This window comes from Pogona vitticeps, chromosome 2 (assembly GCF_051106095.1).
Source record: "Pogona vitticeps strain Pit_001003342236 chromosome 2, PviZW2.1, whole genome shotgun sequence".
Classification (NCBI taxonomy): Eukaryota; Metazoa; Chordata; class Lepidosauria; order Squamata; family Agamidae; genus Pogona; species Pogona vitticeps.
In genome coordinates, this window is record NC_135784.1 from 266,187,574 (window position 1) to 266,203,150 (window position 15,577).

The 15,577-nt window shown below is 39.6% G+C and overlaps 1 protein-coding gene across 1 annotated transcript in view; it reads left to right on the top strand.

Annotated features, from left to right (window-relative positions):
• Window positions 1–15,577, top strand: part of SKIC3 (SKI3 subunit of superkiller complex) — a 62,777-nt gene that overhangs the window by 33,761 nt on the left and 13,439 nt on the right. The window contains exons 29-34 of the mRNA XM_072992516.2: window positions 1,023–1,147; window positions 5,010–5,133; window positions 9,194–9,415; window positions 10,413–10,485; window positions 12,941–12,994; window positions 13,095–13,206. Coding sequence (XP_072848617.2) covers window positions 1,023–1,147; window positions 5,010–5,133; window positions 9,194–9,415; window positions 10,413–10,485; window positions 12,941–12,994; window positions 13,095–13,206 — 710 coding nt within the window. The remainder of the gene's footprint in view (window positions 1–1,022; window positions 1,148–5,009; window positions 5,134–9,193; window positions 9,416–10,412; window positions 10,486–12,940; window positions 12,995–13,094; window positions 13,207–15,577) is intronic.

Consider the following 15,577-nt stretch of genomic DNA (forward strand, 5'->3'; position numbering starts at 1 on the left):
TTTTGTGGTGGGCTTGAATACTGTGTGTAGGTTGTGTTTTTTCAAAAGTTTCCCCATGCGGTCCATGACCTCTTTGATGTATGGCAGAAATACTTTATTTGTGGGTGGCTGTTTTTCTTCTTCAGTTTGGTGTTGTTTTCTTGGTTTGATGGCTCTTGTGATTTCATTTTTGGAGTAGCCATTTGCCTGTAGGGCCCAATTCAGATGGTTGAGTTTGGTGCTGGGAAATTGAGCTTCACAGTTCCACTACCAGTGTTTTGATTATGCCTCTTTTTCCTGTGGATGGTGGTTGGAGTTTTTGTATAGGTACTGGTCTGTGTGTGGGGGTTTTCTGTAGACCTTGTGTCCCAATAGGAGGTCAGTTTTGCGTATGACCATGACATCTAAGAAAAGAAAAGGGACATAGTGGCGCTGTGGGCTAAACCGCAGAAGCCTGTGCTGCAGGGTCAGAAGACCAGCAGTCGTAAGATCGAATCCACGCGACGGAGTGAGCTCCCATCGCTTTGTCCCAGCTCCTCGCCAACCTAACGGTTCGAAAGCATGTATATGCGATTAGATAAATAGGTACCATCTCGGTGGGAAGGTAAAACAGTGTTCCCTAGTCACACTGGCCACGTGACAACGGAAACTGTCTTCAGACAAGTGCTGGCTCTACGGCTTGAAAAACAGGATGAGCACCGCCCCCTGGAATCGGACACGACTGGACTAAAAATGTCAAGGGGAACCTTTACCTTTACCGTATGACATCTAAGAACGGGAGTTGGCCCTCTATTTCTTTTTCCATGGCGAATTATATATTTGGGTGGATGCTGTTGAGATGGTTTAGAAATTCTTCCAATTTTTCTTCACCGTGGTTCCAAATTGCGAAGGTGTCATCCACATATCAGAACCAGACTGTAGGTGCGAAGGGTGCCGAAGCCAGGGCCTGTTTTTCGAAATGCTCCATGTAGAAGTTTGCTATAACCGGGCTGAGGCTGTTTTACATTTTCTAATTTGGTTTTGTTCTTTCTCCTTCCTATAAGTACTCTTGGCCATTATGATGATGCCATTGAAGCTTTCTTGTCAACTGGTCTCTCAGAATTTGATGATATCATAGGAATTGCTCTGGCTTATTTCAAGAGAGGATACTTTCAAGAAAGTCAAAAGTGTAAGTATGAATATGAGCATAAATTTAAATTATCACTGGGTTAGAATCGCTTGTGATTCATTGAAGTGTGTTAAGACCACAATGGTGTTTCCCAAAAAAGAATGGTTAGAGGCTGACTTCATTAAATATTCCTGCAACACGTGTGACATAAACCAGAGAAATTGCTATTAACAATATGAGTTATTACTGTAACTAAATGTGGGTTATCATTTTTTCTTTCATATACCAGAACTGCAGCTTGACTCCACAGTTGTTTACTCAGCTTTTGGAGGAAACTGAACAAGAGTCAGTGTGTTTTTCTGACCTTTATATCCAGTGAGAAATGTAGTCACTACATTTCCATGCACCTTCCACCAGGGACAATAGTATCTTGCCTCTGAGCGCACACATGCAGAGCCTGAAGTCCATACTTCTGGCCCAGTTGTGAAGGGGTTGCACTTGCATTCTGAAGTCAGTACAGTGGTGATTGTGTGCAACCTCTTCACATCCAGTTACACTTCTCTGGAGTGTCATTATACTTTTTATTTGATCTCACTCTGACAAATCTCTAGAGGTGAGGAAGATATGTCCAGGAGGCTGCACTCGTCAACATTTTTTATGTTTTTGGAGTTTTCCAAGGTGCATCGAAACCTGCCACATTTTCTCTCTCCAAGCTATAGAGCAGTGATGGCGAACCTTTTTCATCCTGAGTGCCCAAACTGGAAAAAAAAACAAAAAAACCCCACAACCCAGCAGGTGGTGGCAGAAGCGGATGTGGCGGTGCCGGAATGGGGAATCCCAGGTACGGAGGCGCCCCCAACCCCACTCCGGATTCGCCTCCAGTCATGGCCAATCCCGCCGCTACCTATACCTCGACTAGCCTGCTGCCGCCAGCTGCCAGCTGCTCCAGATCCTGGCCTGCCACCTGTCAGGGCGCTAGCATTGTGGCTGCAGCCTCCTTCTCAGGTTTGGCTGCTTGGGGTAGTGATCAATTCTTATGGCTTGCGTGTCCACAGAGGGGCTCTGTGTGCGAGCTGTGGCACACTTGCCATAGGTTCACCATTGCTGCTCTAGAGTCATTTGTTCTTGCTCATGGAGGAAGAAACACTCACCTTGGGGAATAGGGTGAGTGTTATTGATGGATCCTTGCCATCCAAGAACCATTTTCAACCTGTTGTTCCTGCAGCCAGCTTCACAGCTGTGATATGCTGCCATCTGCCAAAAAGCAAATCTTGCCATTTCCAGTAATGCTCCATACATTTACAGTTCTTTAAACTCTGACCAAAAAAAGCCACAAATTAATGTTTAGAATTTTTATTCAAGCAAACCTCTACCATTGCTAAGGCTTTTTTGCACCATGCAACTACAGTGCACTTACAAAGTGAATGTTTATCAATATATTGTTTGATTTCTATCCTGTCTTTATCCAGGAAACTGGGATATTTGAATTTACCTTTTTAAATAATTAATTATGTTAGTACACCCATCTTATGGCAACCCTCCAAGGATTTGCTAGGTAAAATTACTGAGAAATACTTTACTAGTCCTTCCTGCTGCCAGTGTTTTGGCTAAAGCCATGCAGACAACTAAGCACATCAGCAGCACACACTTCTGGGTGATTTTTGCTGACTTCTCTCCTGGAGGCCACAGTGGTGATTCAGACCCCTGGCCCTTGGCTCTACAGCCAGGCACTCCAATGCACTGAGCTGTAACAGCTGATACTAGTTTTTAATCTACAGAGAACTAACAAGCTAGAAACTGGCAGCATACAGTGATCACTCATGTTAAATTATCCGTGTTTTGGTGCGCTAAAAAGTTCCTAATGTAGGTAAATGAGCCAAATACTGATAGTCTATTACAGAAATTACAAATGATGTATTACCCTGAATGAAGGTGAGGTAGCATTGATAAGTGATGTTTTCCTCATAATCCATGGGCCGGAAGGGACAGTTGCTCCTGTCTCAAGTAAATAAATGAGGTAGCCTTTTTAATGGTCTGTGACACATGCATATGTTCCACAAAAGAGGAGAGCTTTCTTTTCTATACCACTCACCAGTATATGGAGCAGTATACTAGGCCTGTTTTGATAGGTCTGCCAGAGGGATAATGGTGGAGATCGGTGGGGGGAATTAGCATTTGTGAGATAAGGAATGGAAGGAGGAAGGCAAGCCTGGCCAGTGGGAAGTTGCTTCTCCAAGTAAAGCTGAAGTGCTGATGAAAATAGGGAGTCACCAGGCAAAAATAAGAAGTAAAAGGCGGGGTGGGGGAACAGAGCCCAAGTCCTCATAATTGTCTAGTTTTAGAGTTAGGGGAGTCTAAAGGGCTTCATTTTTCAGTTAGTCACAAATCATTGGACAAATACTATGGATGTAAGCTACTCTGAGGTATTCCGGCCACTGGTTACAATTTTTAAAATGGGATGAAAGCCTGTAGTTATTCTCTCCTTGACAGTAATGATCACCCACCCACAACCAAAAACTATTAATAAGTACAGATTTGAAAGAAAATTATATGAAAATATTATATAGATGGTATATGACACCAGAGAAATTGGCAAAGGTGAAGAAAAATGAGAAAGATAAATGTTGGAGATTTAAGATAATAAAAGGAACACTATATCATATGTGGTGGGGTTGTAAATTTAATAGGAAATTTTGGAAAGAAATAGAAAAAATGATCACCATAGATTTAAAAATAAAAATAGAGATGAGACCTGAAACTTATTTGTTCAATATGATAAAGTTAAACTGGAGACAAGAGACAAAAATTTGTTTATACACATTAGGCACAGCCAGAATTCAAGTGGCAAAACAATGGAAAGACAAGGAGGAACCTTTGGTGGAGGACTGTTTAATAACATTACAGGAACTAATATTAATGGACAAACTAACAGACTCATTGAAAGGAAAGAGTAGAACAGAGCACGAATCTCAATGGGGAAAAGTCAAGAATTATCTCAGACAGAAATGGAAGAAAGATTCCAAACCTGTACCAAGTGACCTAGGCTTACAGGTAAATTAGAAGCAGAGCTGCTCTCAACAGAAGTAAAAAGAAAGTAAAGCAGATTGTTAATATGTATATAAAATAAGAATTAAGAAAGGTATTATTAAGATTGCGAAGAAAATAAATGTCTGGTGGAAAATAAGGAAGTAAAAATGTTAAAGACTTATTGTTTTGCGAAAGAGATAATAGAAAGTTAATTTGGTTATGTGCTCTGTGACGCTCGGCCCCACGTCACTCTTGTCACTCATGTCCAGATCTCATTTGCATGAGCCTATGGGAGGAATGGAGGGGCGGAGTCAGCGAATAGAAGAAGGTGTGGCAGAGTGAGAGTGGCAGTTAGAGAGAATGGAATATAGCAGTTGGAAATAAGAGGGACAGTTGGAAATAAGATCAAGAGAGATAGAGAGATAAGAAGAGAGATAAGAAGAGAGATAGAGATAAGCTGGTATAGAGAAACAGATACATAGATAGAGCAGATGGTGGCAAAAGATATGTGATCTTGATTTGATTGTATGCAATGAATAAATAACATCTGTGATTCCAATATAATTTAATACACTTCAATAAATCAGTTCTGTTGTCAGCAAGTGTCTGAATAAAGTCTTTTACGTTTTGGATAACAGAAATTCACTGGTGGCAGTGAGAAAGAGAAGTAGCTTCTCAATTGATATCTGCTGGTGAGCTGGCGGCGTGAGCCTTTGTTTGGTGAAGGAAGGGTCACGTGGCAAACGTCACAATTGCTAATATTGTGATAATTTTTTATATTTTTTATAATTTTTATAATTTCTTTTTTTAAATGCAATAAAGATTAAAATGTAAAAAAGATCCCTTAGCTGTAAACAAATCCTTTACATCTAGAATTTTCGTTTTTTATTACTAGCTTATGAGAAAGCTCTCTCTGCTGCTGAAAACGAGCAAGACAAAGCATCTGTTCTGACAGCCCTGGCAATATTGGAATACAAGCAGAATCGACTGGATGCCGCCAAAACCCTCTTATTTAAATGGTAGGTATTAGATGCTTGCATGTATCCAAGACAATAATCATCACTGTTCCTAAAACTGAACTTGGGTGCCAACAGGATTGCATGCAAAACAGAGAAAGAGGAGGGAAATAGCCACTAGGCTCAAGGGAATGGCTGGCCCCAAATTTGGGACTTTTCTTTTCTTTTGTAATTTTTTAAAAAAATGGCCACCAGAGAGGATGAGGGGCCATGTTCAGCTTAGATAATCACCTGTTTTTAAAAATGTGGAGCAGAGAGTCCTTGTAGCCTTCCAAGGCCCAGAAACGGGTAGTTGTGGATTTTCGACCTTTGGAGATTTCCTCCCTGATCTGTTGGAAAGTGTCTGCGGTGTCACTGACGACATACATTGGCCTTCTTGAATCCTTTAAAAACAGGACTTTGCTGCATGAGCTTTCATTTAGTTTGCAGCCCATGTGATACTTAGCCCTTTAAAAGAAAGAATGGAAAACTGTTTCTCACCTGGAGCCCTATTCCGCCCTATCAGGATACTTTCTTTTTCACTTTGAGTTATTTTTCTTGGAGGAAGAGGTGCTGCCGCCGTGTGTGAACATCATTTCACTCTCAAATTGTCAGAAACAATCAACATTTTTACAAGGGGGAGAACCTTCAGAGGATAGTACTGATCATTTTCTTTGCAGAGGGAGCCCTGGGAAGTGGCAGGAAGAAAGGCTTTGATGGGTACAGCAAAATATCATGAATTGAAGCACGTGCAGAAATTTTGCTGTGCTTACCTAATAGTATCATTTCTCAAACTCCATGAACAAATAAAGGACTCTGATCAATTGTTCTCTGTGATTTATAATCTCATATATACAGTAGTTGTGCATGTTAGTCATGGCCACAGTATTTCTATTTTAACCACCTATTAGAACAATGGCATCATCCTACACTGTATTAGTCATTCTTATATTTGCTATAGACATTAATGTTAAATTTCTTTAAGATGGCTTTTAAAGTATTGCCATAAATGTGTGGATCAATACTGCAAAAGTGAAGTTTTATATCCCATCTGGATTATGATACTGCACTCTATGTGGGGCTGCTTTTAAAATCTGTTAGAAAGCTTTAGATGGCTTAAAACGCTGCATCAAGGCTGCAAAGTGGGGTTAGTTACAGGGAGTGTATAACTTCCCTGTTACAACGGCTTCACTGGTTGCCAGTATGTTTCTGTAACTAATCCAAACTGCTGGTTATGACCTATACCAGTGGTTCCCAACCTTGGTTCCCCAGATGTTTCTGGCCATCAACTCCCAGAAATCCTGAGCAGCACAGCTAGTGGTGAAGGCTTCCAGGAATTTTAGTCTAAGAACATCTGGAGTCCCAAGGTTGGGAACCACTGGCCTAATATGCTCAGGTGCAGGTTATCAGAAGGACTGTCTCTCCCCATATGAGCCTTCTTGCTTCTACAGTCTTCATCCTTTCAATTGATCATACATACCCTATGGCAGTGATGGTGAACCTTTTTGAGCCCGAGTGCCCAAATTGCAACACAAAATCAACTTACAGTGGTGCCCCGCTTCACAACGACCCCATTAGACGACGAAATCGCTTTACGATTAGTTTTTTGTGATCGCTATAGCGATCGCAAAACGGTGATTTAATGGGGTTTTTTTGTTTGACAACGATCGGTTCCCTGCTTCAGGAATCGATTTTTCACTTCACGATGATCATAAACAGCTGATGGTCGGGTTTTCAAAATGGCCACCCGCTGTTTTCCAGACCTATTTCCGGAAGACAGCGGTCGAAAATGGCTTCCCCTATGGAGGATCTTCGCTTTACGATGAGATATTTCGCTCACTGGAATGCATTGAACGGTTTTCAATGCATTTCAATGGGGTTTTTACTTTCGCTTGATGACGATATGGCTTAACAGTGATTTTAACGGAACGGATTATCGTCGTCAAGCGGAGCACCGCTGTATTTATTTCAAACTGCCAACGCTGCAATTAAAACCCGAATACTGAGGTTTTAGTTCAGAAAAAAACAACTGCTCCTGCACTACAAGGGTTAAATGCTTGCTTGTTTGTTTTTCCTATGGGCGGTATTAACAAAGAAATACTTACCGATCCTCCAATATCCTATTGGGCTAGACCAGTAATGGTCGCCATTGCACCCCTCCGCTGGACCAGTGCACCAGCAGAAGGGAATACCAAAATATGGGATCAGAGGATGGGTAAGTATTTTTCGATGGTGACTTATCGCTTGTGTTCCCACAGAGAGGGCTCTGTGTGCCAGCTGATCACAAACATATTTGAACTTGCTTATGAGTTTAAATGAAGGTTGCAGATAAAATGTGAAATGTCATAGAAATCCTTCCCCTACTTGACCATTCATCTACTTTTTTATAGCAGAACAAGGCAAACTGCAGTCCTCCAGGTGTTACTGAACTACAAATCCCAGTATTCCTATTAGTTCCCTGCACTCAGAGGAGTTGCAGTCCAAAACCAATTATTTTTATAGTTTTCGACACTGTTTAGGTGTAAAGGTAGCTCTTCAGCTATTTCCAGAATATTCTCTAATTAAGGAGATCCTGTCAAATGAAACTTCTGTCTTTTTTTAAAAAAGGAAACAAAATCTCAGATCTCTTGATGGCGAACATTTTGGAACTACTGTTGTTATAGATATCTTAATCATTGGGGAAGACAAATCTTGGGCCACCTTAATGACTAGCAAGCTTTATTTGACGTAAGATTTCAGGAACTTTATCCACTGATCCAGCATCATCTGAAGAAGGAGATTAAAGTCCACAAAACCTTGTGTCACAAAAGCTGAGTCTTTCATTGTTCAGTAAATTAACATGGCTATCCACCCCCCAAAATTATGAATATATTTCTCAATATGATCTCTGTGCCATATGATCCACATCATCTCAGTATATGAACATGAGACCCATTTGATCTCAGAATGGAGGAGAGGGATCTTAGGGAGGCCATTTGTCAGGGAAGATATAGACCACATTTGACTCTTATCTTGCTAAATTATAGGTCTTGAATTCATTTGCAGTTATTAACTTATGCTTCCCAGCATCATGTTTGACTGCTGAACTGCATTTCTAGTGTGGACAATCTGTGGCATTTTAAGCACACAAACTGAGTCCCGAAGTATTGAAATTCTAACTGGGGTGTGAAAATAAATTGCAGCCTAACACTCATGACAGAGGTATCTGTTCAATCTATTGGAATTCTCATCAGGATCAGAAAATGCCGCACCATTTTTCTCTCTCCTTGCATATGAAGACCAAGAGACTCTTTCCCATTGTCAATGATAATGAGATGAGCTTCATGGAGCCTAGACTACATCTACTGCCCAAAGCAAATCGTACATTCTTGCAACATTCTGGACCACTCTGCTGATAAGATTCAGCACTGATTAGATTTAGCAAGTACAGCTTTAGTCCCTTTGAGACATGAAGCTAAACATATAAAACTGACTTACACAAAGCTTATTGGTCATTTTGTCTTGACGCTGGCTGCTTCAACTGGCAGCAGCTTCTGAAAGCCCATAAATGAACATCTTCACACTTTGGGATAGTCAGTTTAAAAGACTTATGGTAGGATTGTGGGATGTGCTATATGTCTCCATTCAAGATCTTCACACAGATCATATGCATTACTCTGTACACTCTATGTATTATTTGATTTTTATATCGCCCATCTGGCTACCTAGCCTTCTCTGAATGGTTCACAACAAAATAGACAACAATAACACACTCAGTAATAAACACACAAACATAATAACAATGTAGAAAATCAAATAAACATATAAATCAATTAAACTCAAAAGGAAGACAACATAAAAACAATTAATAAAAGCAAGACAGCAGAATTGATAACTTAAGAGCTGTAGCATTGTTTTGTTTTGCTTTCTTGCAATGTGTTGTGTTGTTCTGGAGCATTTTGCAGTGCTTTAGAAGCACCAATAGTTTTTCAGTGGTAGATGGCATTTAGACTTTCCAACACCAGGCCAAGTGAACAGGAGTGCCTTCCTCTTATACTTTTGAATTATCTTGTGTCGAGTAACCATTTATCTGTTTCACTTACAGCTCTATATTACAGGAACCTAATACAGAAAGTCTGCAAGCTTTGTGTACTTTAGGGCTGATAGCGCAAGATGCTACACTTGCAACAGCAGCCCTTAAAGAATTATTAAAGCATTTAGAAAGGAAGGATGATCTTTATAAGAGGTGTCTCCTGACATCTGCTGTCTATGCATTACAAGGCAGAAGCCAGACTGTCCAGAGACAAGTTTCTAAAGCTGTTCACAGGTATGTAATCTGCTTTTCTGAAACCAATTATGGTATATTTTTATCACATCCTTCTTCCAGACAGGGATTTTGGGGGGGCATTATACTCATCTGAGACAGACTGAGTTGAAAATGTTTCATTTTCCAAGTCTTTCCTATGGTCTTCTGTTTCTGTTACTAGGCATTTCTTGAGATTATTTTAATGCTTTTCATCCGATAAAGCTGGAATGTGTAAAATGACAATTTGCCATTTTACCAATTGTAGTCCATTAAGTCAATTAAGTAGTATACGTCTTACACAAAACAAAATGACACTGAGACCTTAAATTTCATGCTGTTGTTCTTGATGGTGGTCCTTTTAGAAGCAATCATCTTGTGTTACCAGAGCTCAGTATATATCAGTAACGGGTTCAAAGCTCAGGGCTGAAAGCATTAGACTTAAGCATGCCCACCACCTCCCCAGCACACCAGCTTGGAAACTAGATTAGATATTAAGTGTTCATATTCCAGTGGTGTCATCAGAAGCGCAGTAGACCTCAGGTTGCTTTAGACTAAAAAAATTGCTTTCTAATTTTTTTTCAAAAATAATATTTTCATTTAAGTCAAGAAGTATTTTGCCAACATTTTAATTGTTTAAAAAATTTAAAACAATTGATGTTTTCTTTGCAGACTGTTAAAAAATTTTTAGCTTGCTTCAGATAGTAGGATAATTAAGTCTCATATACCGTACATAAGCAAGGAAGATATACTTCCAAAAGATTTGGAGTACAGTCCACTAGTATGATTTCCAGTCCAAGCCACAGTGATTTTTCTTTTACCCATCTGCCACTGATCCATTCTGACATCTGTCATTATAATTTAGACATCTAAATCACCTAACCATTTTGGGGGAAGCCACATTTAGGTGGGGAAGTGTTGGCTTAGTTACTTAGAAGGTGCATTTTATCATTTCAACGCATGTTGATGGGTTTTCTGGCAGAAAACTGCAGTTTTATTATTGCTATGATCTCTTTCCTAGCAACCCAAATAACCCTGTCCTGTGGTCTCTTCTGTCTCGACTGGTACCCAAGTATACACCAAAGAATGCAAAGGTAAATATAGTAGAGTGAAATGTTACAGGCATTCACTTACATACTAAAGAATTGGTTTACTAAAATGATTTCCCAAGGGATAATCATGTTAGTCTGTTGCAGTAAAAACAGCAAGGAATCCTGCGGCACTGTAAAGACCAATGGATTAATTTTGCTGTAGGCTTTCATGAACTGGAGCACATTTCATCAGATGTATGCAGTTATTATCCAGCATTTCAGTTATGTGGATATGTACATATGTGTGTAAATGCATACACATGGATATAGTACACATGGTTGTGGTAGGTGGGGAAGGCAGAAATTATACGCAGTGGTTTCAGGGGAAAATTAAATTCAGACAATACTGTATTAATATCCCTTTGACTTTGCCCTCTACAGCCCTGGGATTTGATTTAATTCTAACTGAAAATTAAAAATAATTCAGAATTTAAAATTAAAAAGTCAGATTTTTTGACAATTTAAATTTTAAATTCTTTTAATTTAAATCATGATTTAAATCAATTTGATTTTTAAAAATCATTGATTTTTATCCACTCTAATCCTTGTCCTGCATCCGATATTACTATATATATATGAGAAATTCTGAAGTTGAATAATACCATTCATATGAAGTGGGCAATAGTCCACACAATCGTATGGTTTAATAAATTGTTTAATTTTTTTATGGTGCCACCTGATTTGTTTGTGTTTTTACTGAAATTCGTTTTCAAAATGATGAGTTAGCAAGGGAAGACCAAGGTCTGTCTCCAGATGGTAGAGACTGGTTTCCTTCCTAAAGAAAAAAGATTCTTGGGCACCTTGTTGATGCAGACTCCCAGATAATCACTTCAGGCACTTATAGGAGGATCCACGCTCTTAGATTCTATGGGATGGGTTTTTTCCTAGAAATTGGGTAGGGAACACTGATGTACATTTGACAAGAGATTACATTGAGAGTTAATTGTCCAAATGATTAACTGCTGATGCTAACTTACTCTGAAAATGAATTTTAATAAAAAATAATAATGTTCCTTAAAAAGCGGGATACAGTCCACAAAAGCTTATTCCAGATAGAAATATATTATGTTTAAGGTGCCAGAAACCTCTTGGTTGTTTTTGCTGTAATAAACTAACATGGCTATCCTCATACAGCAATGGTTTCTGCCTTTCATATCTTGCATCCCGCCAATTACTCTTGTCAAATAATTGATTTAAAAATACATGATAAAAAGAAAAGGCCTAAAGCATCACTAAACATTACACATTCTCCTTCCTCTAAGACAGTGGTCCCCAACCTTGGGCCTCCAGATGTTCTTGGACTACAACTCCCAGAACCCTTCAGCACCACCTCTGCTGGCCAGGATTTCTGGGAGTTGAAGTCCAATAACATCTGGAGGCCCAAGGTTGGGGACCACTGCTCTAAGACACTCAGAGCACTTCCTTGCTCTCATGTACATTCTGATAGAACTTTGAGTAGCTGTGAAACCCTAGAAATGGATTTCTATAAGAAATGAAGCAAATTGATAGTATGTGTGTATGTGTGTGGAATGGGCAAAATAAAAAGATCCACAATCACTTTAAGGCAGGGGTGGGCAATTAATTTCTATAGGTGGGGCACATGAAAAATCTGAACTGTGTTCGGGGGCCGAACCAACTTTACTTACAAATAAAATGAAACACTGATGTTATGATTGTTTTTATTTTAAACTTATTAATCTTCACAAATACTAAAGAGGTTTTTTTGCGGTATGTTAAAGATAAGCAACTGATCAAATTTAGACAAAAAGCTGTAAATGGTTTTGATGTTCAAAACTGTCTGCGGGCCTGCACTTTGCCCAGGTCTGGTTTAAGGGCTGGGACATGCTTTGACCCTTTGTAAAGTACTGCTGTGTGGCAGTCCTTGGTGCTGGAGCTTGCTTGTACCTTAACTGGACTTCCTAACCTTTGCAGAGCCCCTTTGTCTGAGATTCAGGACCACCTTGTTTGAAGAAGATGTTATAATGGTGGGCTCTCCCCACTGCAACAAACACATTATTTGATATACTAGTCTCCGAGTGCTTGGGCCACCAGTTGTAGTAGCTTTCTCAGTCTCTGTGCTTCTTCCCTTTATGTGGCTTTCCAGATATTGGACTGTCACTCCCATCATTCCTCACCATTGACTATGTTGCCTAGAAGTGTTGGAGTTTGAAGTCCTGGAACACTAGGAGAGCCACATGTTCCTCATCTTTCCTCTGTGAAACATTTGTGAGTTGCTTCATCTTGCCAGCCAAAATGTCTCAAGGAAGAAGGTGAAGAGAACAACTGACAGTTGATAGTTTCCATCATTCTAGGAAGTCAGCACATTTCAGTGTGCAAAACCATTTGATATTTTCAGAAGTATTGATCCAAAGGGCAATATAAGCATTCTGACTTATTGATTTAACAGGTTTATAATACACGGTCAATGTCATAACTCTGTCAATATTTTCTCCTGCAGGGTGGGGCTGTGGCAGGGACTGTTGCCCATATTCTTGATTTAAATCATGGAAAGGTGAGTATACGCTGTGCAAAAACAAAATTTTTATGGTAAATTTAGGGTAGATATCTTTTTTTAGAGTGGAAGAATAAAGGAGAGTATTATTTATGTTTAGAAAGCCTTGCTAAATACTGCTGTGAATCAGTTGGCTTATGGATGTCACACAGTGGAAGATGACAAGAACAATGCCTTGAAGAATATTCAAAAGGCTGTCCATCTTTTTCCAGGTGAGTTCTGCTCTTTGACTAATGACTTACACCATCAGTATTAAGCAGGATTCAGAGACTTTTCTGAAATTTGCTGAGTAGTGTGATATAGTTTTTCTGGAGCAATCTGAAGCCCTAAATGGTTTGGGACCTCGATACACGGCAGATCGCCTTCTCCCACACAGGTCTACTCGAATCACCTGACAAAGCCAGCAGGGACAGCTGGGGGACCTTATGCCGAGAGAGGCCCGGAAGGAAAGAACCAAGAAACTGGGCCTTCTCGGAAGTAACCCCTCAGTTGTGGAATACTCTACCAACAGAAATCTGCCTGGCTCCCTCGTTGAGTGTTTTTAAAAGCTATTTAAAAACTTGACTCTTTAGGCAGGCCTTCCCTCCAGTCAATTAATTGCTTTGTGTTTTCAATTATCCCATCTTGATAATGTATATATCCATCAGTTAGTTGGTTTTATTATTAGATATTATTAAGTATGTTATTCTATTATATTTTATCATTTATGTAAGCCGCCCCGAGTAGACTTTGTCTAGAGGGGCGGGGTATAAGTCTAAATAAATAAAAAAAATTAAAATTCATTGAGTGTTTAATATAACAGTTTTTTATCAGTAAAATTAGTTTCTCAGTTGCCTCAGTGCTTTTGATAATCATTAGCAGTATAACATTTCATAACAAATTCCTCATTGGAAATTACTGGCAAAATCAAGTGAATGAAAATACTCAGTTTTCCCTGCTTATGAAATGAGAGTTGTATAAGAGACACTTCCCAAGATACTTTCTGTGTATATTTGTTTCCAACTTTTTAAACATATCTTTTGTGTGTGGCTTCAGCCCACTTTTCCTGAAGTTGTAGTGTTTGTTCTTTTCTAAACTTAACTCGGCTCTAGGCAAGGACACTGAGACTTGGGGCTGACTTTGAAGCAGCTGCAGTTTCACTGGCAAACCAGCTCAAGACAGAGAGGCAGAGAACGGGCAAGGTGCAGAGAAAGTCTGGGAAAGAGTCTTAACATGCTCTTCAAGTTTGTGAAGAGACCCTTCTAATTGACAGTCTATAAAGAGTACTTATATGTAAGAGTTTCTTCCTATTGTGAATGTGGAGAGGTGTTATGGACAAAATGTGTCTCATCCCCCTGTATCTGTTTGACTGAAAAGGAGGGATGTCAGATGAAAAGAGGTACCTCCCTCACTTGTGAGACTGTGGTTTTAACAGTTTTAACAGGGTGTAACACTGATGGCAAAAAGTGAGGAGGAATTAAAGAATCTCTTAATGAGGGTGAAAGAGGAGAGTGCAAAAATGGTCTGAAGCTCAACATCAAACAAACTAAGATCATGGCCACTGGCCACATCACCTCCTGGCAAATAGGAGGGGAAGATATAGAGGCAGTGACAGATTTTACTTTCTTGGGCTCCATGATCACTGCAGATGGTGACAGCAGCCATGAAATTAAAAAAAAAAAACACCTGCTTCTTGGGATGAAAGCGACAACATCTTAAAAACCAGAGACATCACCTTGCTGACAAAGGTCCACATAGTCAAAGCTATGGTTTTTCCAGTAGCGATGTATGGAAGTGAGAGCTGGACCATAAAGAAGGCTGACCGCTGAAGAATTGGTGCTTTTGAATTGTGATGCTGGAGGAGACTCTGGAGAGTCCCCTGGCCTGCAAGGAGAACAAACCTATCAATTCTAAAGGAAATCAACCCTGAGTGCTCACTGGAAGGATAGATCCTGAAGCTGAGGCTCCAATACAGTGGGGTCTCTACTTAAGAACGTCCCTACTTAAGAACAATCCAACTTAAGAACAGCTCCATTTGCTAAATATTGCTTCTACTTGAGAACAGAAATCCAAGATAAGAACAGGAAAAAAAACCTTTCCTGCTCTTTTTTTAACCTTAGGTCATCTTAGGTTAAAAAAAAATCTCCCCCTAGTGGTAGAGTACGTATTAACCAGCTTTGCATTAGTTCCTATGGGAACTAATGCTTCAATGTACGAACGCACCTCTACATAACAAAAAAACAGCCAGAACGGATTAATTGGTTTTCAGTCCATTCCTATGGGAAATTTTGCTTCAACTTAAGAACGTTTCAACTTAAGAACAGCTTTGCATTAGTTCCTATGGGAACTAATGCCTCAACGTATGAACGCACCTCTACATAACAAAAAAACAGCCAGAACGGATTAATTGGTTTTCAGTCCATTCCTATGGGAAATTTTGCTTCAACTTAAGAACGTTTCAACTTAAGAACACCATTCCAAAACGGATTAAGTTCTTAAGTAGAGGTTCCACTGTAGTTTCTATGGACGGAAAAGAGCAGATACGGATTAAATGGTTTTCAATGCATTCCTATGGGAAATGCAGATTCAACATAAGAACGTTTC